Genomic DNA, 11,116 nt, shown 5'->3' with positions numbered 1-11,116 from the left:
CCATCCGGCTGCTACTCTGCGGAGCCACGTGACAGGAAGAAGCCCGCGGAAGGCGGAAGTAGTGTGTCTGCGTGCCGGCCCCGGTAAGTCGAGCCCGGTTTAAAGGCTCGTGGAGTCCGACACCCAGAGCCGCCAAGATGAAGGTGAAAATGCTGAGCCGAAACCCTGACAACTATGTCCGCGAAACCAAGCTGGACATACAAAGAGGTGAGAGGAACTGGAACGGAGGAAGGAGCGTCCTCCCGGATTCTTTGGGTCTGGCCAGCTTTCGAGCAGTAAAAGGGGCGGGAGGCCAGCGCTCTGGTCTCGGTTTCCCCCTCCGCCTAGGCGACTGCGTCCACACGGGGCTGGTGAGGATCAGAAGTGCAGATGGCACATACCTCTATTCCTCTAGTGGGAAGTAGTTACGTATACACGCCTTTAATCCCAGCACTTGGGAGGCAGAGGCAGGCGGATTTCTGAGTTCAAGGCCAGCCTGGTCTACAGAGTGAGTTCCAGGGCAGCCAGGGCTACACAGAGAAACCCTGTCTGCGTGCGCCACCACGCCCGGCTTAGAAATCATATCTTTAGAGTAACTGAGAGTGATAGTAACTCTTGGTTACTAGAGGTTCTCTCCCCTCCCCCTAGCATTGCTAACGTGTGGTATATGCGCCCCCCCCCCCCAGCTCCCAAGGTGTTTTACATGGTAATAATTTCATTTATTTTTTGGTGTAATATTTCTTAAATGAAAAGTAGATTTGTCCCAAGAGTTTGACATTAATTATTTTGAATCTTTTAACCTCATTACTTTTTTTTTTCTTCCACTTTCACCAATCAGTGCATTGCTGGCTGGAACTGCCATGGTTTATACTTGCTTGGCCCAGGGAGTGGCCCTGTTGGAGTAGGTGTGTCACTGTGGGTGTGAGCTTTAATACCCTAGTTCTAGCTGCCTAGCAGTGAGTATTCTCCTAGCAGCCTTCAGATGAAGATGTAGAACAACTCTCAGCTCCTCCTGCACCATGCCTGCCTGGATTTTACCATGTTCTCACCTTGATGATAATGGACTGAACCTCTGAACCTGTAAGCCAGCCTCAACTAAATGTTGTCCTTATAGGAGTTGCCTTGGTCGTGGTGTCTGCTCACAGCAGTAAAACAAGACAGTGGCTTACGTTACCCTTGCCAATGTGGGTGCATTTCAGGCTTTGTTTTGGAGCTATACTTATGTACATATCTTTACATACTTATCCCTACAAGTGCCCTCCATCCTGTGCGTCAGTGTCCTCTTCTGTGTTTTCAGTACACATTGTTTGGATTTGTCAGTGCTTAGCACATTATCTCATGATTCATGCTGATTAGCAGGCTTTCCCATCAGCTTGAAAAGAGAGGGAAGAATCCTATTCCTATATGCTCAGTGTTTAGACAATAACTCACATAAATAGCTACTTTGCAAGTATCTGAATGAATGAATGAATGAATGGGTGACAGCTGGGACACAGAATCTTATGCTAGGAGATACAACTCTATTTTATAGTAACATCTTTTTTCAACATATATATATTTATTTATTGGGTTTTGTTGTTGTTTTGTTTTTGTTTTTTTTTTTGAGACAGGGTTTCTCTGTATAGCCCTGGCTGTCCTGGAACTCACTTTGTAGACCAGGCTGGCCTCGGAACTCAGAAATCTGCCTGCCTCTGCCTCCCTAGTGCTGGGATTAAAGGCATGTGCCATCACCGCCCGGCTATTTTTATTTTTATAATAGAAATATAATAGCAAAACAGAAAATAAAATTTTTGGAGTGCTTTAAAATATAAAGCAAGAAACACATCTGTTATATTTTATTTAGTGTTATTTCCTTGTAAATTTTCTGCAGGATTTAAATGCTGGGTAAGTACTGGTGAAGCTTTATTGTTGAAATATCCTTGATAGTTCTAGTTAATGTGTAAGAGCACCTTACGCAGATATATGTAGTTCTATATGAGTTTTAAATTGTCATATCCAGTGCTTATGATGTATGGCAGGTGCTACATTAGTGTTAGTTGTTTCTGTGTGACTAGATGAAGGAAGTTGGAAGTGGATACAATGATTATGATTTAGGAGATAAAGTGAATATTTTAAAGGGGGTGTGAGGTTTGGGTAGATTTGGGTGAAAGTTAAGTCCTGATAGAAAGGCTGCTGTATAGGAGGAAAGTGCAAGGCGGTTTAGGAGACAGGGAGTGAAGGTGCTTGAGCTGAGCTCCAGGAAGTTCTCGAAGCTGATAAGACAGCGAAACTGAATTATAGAAGACCATAAGGGGGCTTGAACTTAGTTCTGTACCTCTACAAGTAGGTGTTTAGATGCTACATTACAATACAGGGATACAGGTAGAACATCAGTGTGTATTTTCTATCTTTAAAAACAAACAAACAAAAAACCCGACTGAACCAAGCTTGGTGGTTCAAGCCTTTAATCCCAGTACACCAGAGACAGAGGCAGACAGATCTCTGAGTTCCAGCCTAGCCTGGTCTACATAGTGAGTTCCAGGCCAGCCAGGGATACATAGTGGACAAACATGGTCCTCTAATATCTGTTTATGTGATATCTAATGAACTTACAGCCTCATTTCAGCCGTCTGTTGTGTTTCCTGGGAAGAATAGTGTTGACCAGGGAGGACTTGCGTCTACCTTTAGAATAGTGTAGTATATTACAGTTTACATTTGTTGTGTGGTATAATGATTTATAGAACGAAAGGTAAGATTGTAAAAACATTTGTTGTAGCAGAAGTACCTTGACTTAATTATGGCAAAGTTCCAAAGTTCTAAGAATGACCTAACTATGAATTGTTTCTGAAATTGTTAAGCTTTTCTGTAGTTATGAATATTAAATAACATGCTTTCTCTTTTAACTTTTAAAAGAAAATAAAAGTATATAATCTATTCCAAGTTCTTCCCCCCCCCCTTTTTTTTTTGTTTTTGAGATAGGTTTGTTTTTGTTTTTTTATTCTTTAATCTTTTTTTACAGTCCAGACTTCATCCCCCTCCCAGCCCACCCTCCAACATCCCACACCCTGCCTCCTCTGCAAGAGGATGTCACTGCTCCACCCCAACCCCATCAGACCTCCCTACTCCCTGGGACCCCAAGCCTCTCCAGGGTTAGGTGCATCTTCTCTGACTGAGTCCAGACCTAGCAGTCCTCTACTGTATATGTGTTGGGGGCCTCATATCGCTGGTGTATGCTGTCTGGTTGGTGGCTCAGTGTCTGAGAGATCTCAGGGGTCCAGGTTAGTTGATATTGCTGGTTTTCTTATGGGGTTGCCCTCCTCAGCTTCTTCCAGCTTTTCCCTAATTCAAACACAGGGGTCACCAACTTCTGTCCATTGGTTGGGTGTAAATATCTGCATGTGACTCTTTCAGCTGTTTGTTGGGGCTTTTGGAGAGCAGTTATGATAGGCCCATGTTTGTAAGCACACCATAGCATCAGTAATAGTGTCAGGCCTTGGGGCCTCCCCTGAGCTGGATCTCAATTTGGGCCTATCACTGGACCTCCTTTTCCTCAGGCTTTTCTCCATTTTTCTTCCTGCAGTTCTTTTAGACAGGAACAATTCTGGGTCAGAGTTTTTGACTGTGGGATGGCAACCCCATCCCTCTACTTGATGCCCTGTCTTTCTACTGGAAGTTGACTCTACAGGTTCCCTCTCTCCATCATAGGGCATTTCATCTAAGGTCCCTCCCTTTGAGTCCTGAGAGTCTCTCACCTCCCAGGTCTCTGGTACATTCCAGAGGGTCCTCCCACCTCTTACCTCCCTAGGTTGCCTGTTTCCATTCTTTCTGCTGGCCCTCAGAGCTTGAGTCCCCTGTCTAGACTGGAATTTTCTGTATGGACCACTGGCCTTAAGCTTCTAGAGATGCACCTGCCTCTGCCTCAAGAGCACTGGGATTAAAGGTTTGTAGCACCAGTGCAGCTTTTCCAAGTCATTTTAATGATAAGTGAGAGGAAACTGCTTAAAACAAAACTGTGCTGTTCAGAGATTCTTTTGAAAATCCATGCTTGGAAATGTTTTCTAGTTCAAAACTCTTGTACTGAACATGTTGTTTATTGATGATGATGTAGTTTGTCTACAAGAAAGTTTTTGGAAACAGCATGACCTACCTTCTTTTAATTATTAAAGTATCAGTTGGAGAAACAGCTGTTGACATCACAGTAGATCAAACATTTCTAAACACACTTTAAAAATAGCTTTTGCAAACCTGATGGGAATGACCGAAAAGTAAATGTACTAAATAAATATTGCCAGCTCAAGAGCTGTCGATGTCAGTGTGAACAGCTTTCCGATCCTTGGATCTGCTTAGTTTTGCGAGGTGTAGTCAGTTCTCACTCTGTTCAGCACGATATGAACTAAACCACTGAGAGGGTCACCATGACTGCAGTACCTGTACACCACAGAAAAACATGCCAGCAAGAGCTCAGTTTCTGTATGCCAGCATCCCATTAACATAGCACTGTGCGGAAATCAGTGAATCTTTCTCCACTAAAACCAGATGTTAAGACACACATTTGGAGATGTTGAATTTTTCTCTCAGGGGGCTTAATTGGAAACAAAATTTTGACGAAAACCAAGCATCTTTAATACATGCTTGTACTAAATACATCAGCTCAAAAACCGTGTTACAGAGCTGGGCGGTGGTGGCGCACACCTTTAATCCCAGCACTTGGGAGGCAGGGGCAGGCAGATTTCTGAGTTCAAGGCCCCCTGGTCTACAGAGTGAGTTCCAGGACAGCCAGAGCTACACAGAGAAACCCTGTCTCAGAAAAACAAAACAAAACAAAAAAAAAACCAACAAATAAACAAAAAACATGTTACAATGAGACATACAATCTAAAGACTGAGGACCACTGCAGAGAGTCTTTAAAAGGTTTTGCTAATGGGAATGGCATGAGCTTGGTTAATCTGATAACAGTTTAAACTGCTGCCAAATCAAGTAGGGTGAAACAGTAGCAGTAGGCCAGGTGTAAAGTACCAAGGGCTAACACTAAGTTAGCAGATACCCTGGAGGAAAGGGGAGAGTTACTGTTGGTTTCAGTGAGGCTGTGTGTTTGAGCTTTGGGATTGGAGGCTGGAGCATGGAATTCAGACATGGCCACGGTTTGAGCTTTATTGCATGTTGGATATGGAGTCAGAAAGCCAAGACTTTCCCAAGAAGGGAAAGTGTATGTACTGTTACACATTGAATTTGCTTATACGTGGGCTTAGAGTAAGAGAACTTGTTTGGCAGACTAGTTAAGAAAGAACATGACTCAGAGGCAGGTTACTTGTCCCCTCTGTAACTCAGTTTCACAACTATAAAGTGGAAGATAGGAATAGATGTAACCTGTGAGGTGCTTTGGAGAGAATGTGAGTTAAAGCCTCTGGAATCGTGTGTGGAAGTCAGTGAATTCTCTGTCAATGCTTTTCAAGTAAAGGAGCAAATGTAAAGTTATGTTCTATAGTTAACATCAGTGTTGTGTGTCTGTCAGTGCAGGGCTAGCACCATGAGCATCTAGCACAAGCAGCATGGCGTTCAGTGAAACAGAAGTTCATCATAGTTCTTAATTGTGTTCCAGATACTGTGCTGGGCATAGGAGTGCAACTGAAAGCTGTGTTGGAACCCCGACCCATGTGAAAGGTCACATGCCCAGTTGAATTTGGTAGGACATGTAGAAGGAAAACTATGTGTGTGCATGTATATAGAATCTACTTGTACAGGACTATATATTTCATGATTTTCCCATAGTTTTGATAAGGTTTGTAAGTGACTAGTGTACTTTTCTATCTTTCATAGTGCTTGGCAAAAGATAATATTCCTAATTAAAGGCTTATTGAGTAACAGATTAGATGATTAGCGGGGGCTTTCCACAGGAAATAGTAAATGTGAATATTTCATTCAGAGAGATTGTTCTTATTTCAGTTCCGAGAAACTATGACCCTACTTTACATCCTTTTGAAGTCCCACGGGAATATGTGAGAGCTTTAAATGCTACCAAGTTGGAGCGAGTGTTTGCAAAGCCATTCCTCGCGTCCCTGGATGGTCACCGTGATGGAGTCAACTGCCTGGCAAAGCATCCAAAGAGCCTGGCTACTGTCCTTTCTGGGGCATGTGATGGAGAGGCAAGTGTCACTTGAAATCTTGTTGTTTTAAACTAGCACACTCTATTACAAACCTCTTTCCTTTTGACTACTCTCAGTTTGACTTCAGTTTAATTCTTAAACTCATTTAGTTTTCCATCTAATCTTAAAAATGGTGTCAGTTCAGTGGTGTAAGGTTCAATTTAACAGTGTATTTGAATTTTTCACAGTTATTGATAAGCAAACACTTAATTTCCTAATCTGGTAGAATCAGCAGAATATTTGACAGGTTGAATTTTTTATTGTTGATACATTTGTCCATATGCAGTACATTATTATAATCCAAAGGATTTTGGTTTTAGTGCTTGGTATAAAGTGACTTATAGCCTTTTCAATGTGGAATTTCTAAAATATTTTACATTTAGAGTTCTCTGAATTTTCTGTTTTATCATAGGTTAAAATTTGGAATCTGACTAAACAAAAATGTATCCGAACAATACAAGCACACGAAGGTTTTGTGCGGGGAATGTGCACTCGCTTCTGTGGCACTTCTTTTTTTACTGTAAGTGTACTATGAACTCATTCAGGCCCTTCTTCAACTTCACAGGAAAGATCTAATTGCATAAATTATTTTCAAGTTCATTTATTTGTTCCAAGGACCTTTGGAGTGTATTTTAGACAGTTCATTCAACCTGGGAAAGTCCTAGTTTTCTTTTAAGTAATCCAGCCTTACTCAGACTTACTCTTTTTTGCCTTTTTATAAGTAAGTACTTAACGCCATTGAACTAATATCCTAAGCATCGAGAGGTATGATTAGTGGGAATTCACGCAATGATTGACTTTCTGTGGCAAATGTTTAGTGCTAAGATGAATAATTCGTACTTTGTCAGCAAGGACTTACTGGAAAGTATGTGCACAGGGAAGAATAAATACCTAGTGTATTTGCCATCTTAACCAATTTTGAGTGTACAGTTTAGTGACATTTGGTATGCTTATATCATTGTGCTACCATCACCGTCACCCTTATCCACTTTCAGAGTGTACCTTGCGTATTCATTAGCAGTAGCTCCCGTACTCTCCTTGTAGCCCATACCCTAGCAGCTCTTCTACTTTTGTTTCTCAGAATTTGGTTATCCTAGGTGCTCCACAAAAGTAGAATCATATGATTTTTGTATGTGCAGTTGCTTAGGCCTTATTCAATTAGCATGATGAAGTCAAGGTTATCTGTGAGGTAGCATATGTTAGAAAAGTTATTTTTTTGAAGTTACATAATATTAACATTGATGTATTTATACCACATTTCTTAACCCATTCATTTATCAATGAACTTTTAGTTTATTTCTACCCTTTAGCTATTATGAGTAATGCTGCTGTGAACATTGATGTATCTATGCTAGTTCAAGTTCACTGATGGTTTTATAACAGATGAACAACAGATTCCCTGCTGTCCCTGCAGTGCTTTGAGATGATTGCTCTGAAAGCAATAAATGCTCAGCTTGTAGGCGATGTTCATTGTTTGCACAGACAATAATTGGGGGATACCTGGTAAATAAAACCTATAAAAAATAGTGGTCGGGTTGGATAATGATGAGCCTGTCAGATGACTGAGAGGTACCCTGGGTGACAGTCATTCCTGCCATGGAAAGGAGAAGCCAGCAGTTACCAGCATGGTTAGAGGAGAGGAAGGGTCTGGTGTGATGAACTGGGCTCACTACAAGTTATTTCTGTGAAGCTGACTGTCCTTTATAGGTGAAGTTCTGGGACATAGAAGAAAAGTCAGAACTTTCCCTGGCATCATCACTATGGAATTGATGATTGAGATTATAGTATGACATCAGTATGAGGAAAATATAAAAATAAATGATGTCACGGGTGTGGCACTGCATGTCTCCCCTTAACAAGGAAAGCACAGTAGCCCCAGAGCAGTTAGAACTGTGTGACACAGTGAGTATGCCACATATGGTAAAAGGCATTGGGTGGCAAGCTGGAGCTGCTGCCAGCGAAGGCTTCTGTTCCTCCAGTTGGCATTCTCTGGATATTTGAATTGTTACAATAATATCCTAGCCAGAATATTTACAATATGTTTTTGCCCTTTTTTATGGAGCTGGGGATCAAACAGACTGCATAGTAGACAAGACTCTATCATTAAACTTCATTCTCAACCCTACTGAAAAATTTTGGGGGGTATGTGGTTATATTTTAAAGCATTCAAAATGAATAAAGCCTTCTTAAGTATCCATCAACATATGAATAGATGTAGAAATTTTTGGTGTATTGATATATTCAACCATTAGAAAAAGGGGAAATCCTGTCTTTTGCAGCAGTGTAGATGGATGCTATGCTGTATGATATAAGCCAGCAACAAAAAGAAACACTACAGCAGCTCACTTTTATATGGACTATAAAAGGTCAAACACTTTACTCCTATATTGGAAGCTACAGGGGAAGAGGCTAAGAAGACGTTCTGAGAATGTACACTTTGAGATAGGCAGAAGAAGTAAATGTGTGTGACGCATTAATAGAAATGTACATTTTAAACTAAAGCCTGGAATATGGTGCAGTTTGAGCATCACTAATAAATCTGAAATCTAGAACAGGCCTTTGAGCCATCAGCATGATGCCGGAAGCGGAAGGCCATGGAACTGTTTCATATACAAAGAATTAAAACTATTGTATGAAATAATCTTCAGTTAATGGATCTGAAAAGTTTGGCCTTGAGTCTCCTTCCCAAAGAGTTCCTTAGGTACCCGAGTGTGAGTACTGCAAAGTCCAGAGTACTTCTGGTTCCATGGTTGGTTGTGTTGTTAACCACAAGCCACATTATATTGCACATCATAGGCTGAGTTCTTACTTCCCCTGTCTCAGACATGGCTGCTAAATAGCCAAGTCCACAGTTTTTTCACTCACTTTGATTTGGGCTGAGGTAACACAGTAATCATCATTATGTTTCCGTATCTCTGACTCTAGCACGGTGAGAAGAAGATGACCTTGTAGGAGGGCTTCTCCAGAGGTCTGTAGTTGAGTTTGAAAGCTGCTCAGTGAGTGCTGGGTGACAGCAGAGAAGGGCCCTGTCTACTTTACGATTACACAACAGTGCCTTCTCATGAGTATTTTCATCTTTTCCTTTTTGCATTTTAAATGATCTGAGATTTATTGTGTATTATATTGTATGGCATTGGCTCAACTTTCTTTGTTCATCTTTATATGTATGTGACTTGTGCATGTATATGTATTCATATGAATTATCATGTGTTTGGAGGCCTCAGTATCAGTCTCCTCATATCTCTGACTGGAGGGCTAGTCCTCCTAGCAGTCTTGCTTTCAGGATCCCCTGATTCTGAGTTCTAAGGCTGAAATTACTAGCCAGCTGCCATGCCTACACAGCATTTACATTGGTTCTAGGGATTGCTCTTATTGCTTGCAGGGGAAATGCTTTAATTGCTGAGCAGGCTCCCCAGCCCCTGCTTTTGTGTTTTGTTTTGAGACAAGGTCTTACTATATAGCCTTGGCTTGTCTGAAACTCACTATGTAGACCTGACTGGCCTTAAACTCAGAGATCCACCTGCCTCTGCCTCCTTACAGCTAGGATTAAAAAGCGTGTACCACCACATTGGTAAAAGATTTAATATCAAAATTCTTTTATGAGCATATGTTCATGGAGCACATGCCTGCAGGTGAGATGGGAAGAAAGCATTAGCGTTAGCGGCATCTGTGAGCTGTCTGATAAGGAAACCCAGCCCCAGACCTCTGCAAGAGCACCAAGTGTTCTTAACCTAACCTCGGAGTTCTCTCTCCAACCCATCCCACTGCTCCTCAGTGTTTGGTTTGGCTTTTGTGTTTTGTTTCTTGAGAGATAGGATAGTGAGTCATCCTCCAGCTCACTATGTAGCCTATACTGGCCTTAAACTCACCATCCTCTTGCCTTAACCTCTTGAATGCTGGAATTATAGGTGTGTGCCACCAAACCAGGGTCAGACCTTTCCAAATGATTAATCTTATATTCCAATACCCATATTATAATAATATGGTTTTTGTTCTGATTTGAAATACTATTTTTTTTTTTTTTTTTTTTTTTTTTGGTTTTTTTGAGACAGGGTTTCTCTGTGCAGTCCTGGCTGTCCTGGAACTCACTCTGTAGTCCAGGCTGGCCTCGAACTCAGAAATCCACCTGCCTCTGCCTCCCAAGTGCTGGGATTAAAGGCGTGCGCCACCACTGCCCGGCTGAAATACTATTCTTATGTGGCCTAACTTTGATCTGTTCTTATCCTTTTGCTTTACTCATACTGGGGAGTTTTGTTTGTTTTGCTGTGGGTTTTTTGTGCTTTATATATTTGTTACAAATTTTTGTTATGCTAAAGTAGGAAATAAATGCATCAATAAATGTGAAAATGAAAGAATGATATATGTTACTATTTGAAATGAGATACTTGGCAATTTGATATTTGTGTTTACAATTATTGGTCATTAGAATCATCATAAAATACCTGTGCCTAGGTTGGAGATGACAAAACTGTGAAGCAGTGGAAAATGGATGGACCAGGCTATGGAGAGGAGGAGGAGCCGTTGTACACAGTGTTAGGAAAGGTACAAAACACATTGAACGATGCTTGGTCTATTAAAATTCTTTATCTTTTTTTTTTCTTTAATAATTCCAGCTGTGAGAGTTTATTTGAATAATTGGCCACTAAAAGAAGGTTTAAAAGTAACATTTTATATAATTAAAGTTCTTTGAAGCTAAAAAATATGAACAACTCTTTGTAGTAGAGTGTGTTCTTTGTAATAGGGTCTGATTTCTCTGTAGCTAATAAACACTGGCTGTATTAGGCCTTACAGGTCATATAGGGGTTGCAATGAAATAGTTCTTAAAGGAAGGCCACAGAAGAAACTGTAAGATAAATGTTTGGAAAATAATGGCTTAGTTTCTCTCTAGTTTATATCATCATAGATCTTATACTCAGATTTTCTCAGAGAAACATGGAGTGGTGTGTGCTTCTTCTATAGTCTTACACTTCTAACAAATTGTTCTCCAAGTCAGATGGGGTTCAGTTACAGCCTAA

General features: G+C 40.9%; 1 protein-coding gene across 1 annotated transcript in view; it reads left to right on the top strand.

Annotated features, from left to right (window-relative positions):
* The first annotated feature begins 40 nt into the window (after positions 1–40).
* The window catches only part of Dcaf13 (DDB1 and CUL4 associated factor 13), a 33,886-nt gene continuing 22,810 nt past the window's right edge, over positions 41–11,116 (top strand). The window contains exons 1-4 of the mRNA XM_021183511.2: positions 41–207; positions 5,902–6,101; positions 6,514–6,621; positions 10,554–10,643. Of these exons, the coding sequence (XP_021039170.1) occupies positions 138–207; positions 5,902–6,101; positions 6,514–6,621; positions 10,554–10,643 (468 nt within the window). The 5' untranslated portion in view covers positions 41–137. The remainder of the gene's footprint in view (positions 208–5,901; positions 6,102–6,513; positions 6,622–10,553; positions 10,644–11,116) is intronic.

This window comes from Mus caroli, unplaced genomic scaffold, assembly GCF_978045245.1.
Source record: "Mus caroli unplaced genomic scaffold, Mus_caroli_1 scaffold_16, whole genome shotgun sequence".
NCBI lineage: Eukaryota > Metazoa > Chordata > Mammalia > Rodentia > Muridae > Mus > Mus caroli.
The sequence above is the reverse complement of the archived record's forward strand: the minus strand, read 5'-3'. Positions and strand labels throughout refer to the sequence as shown.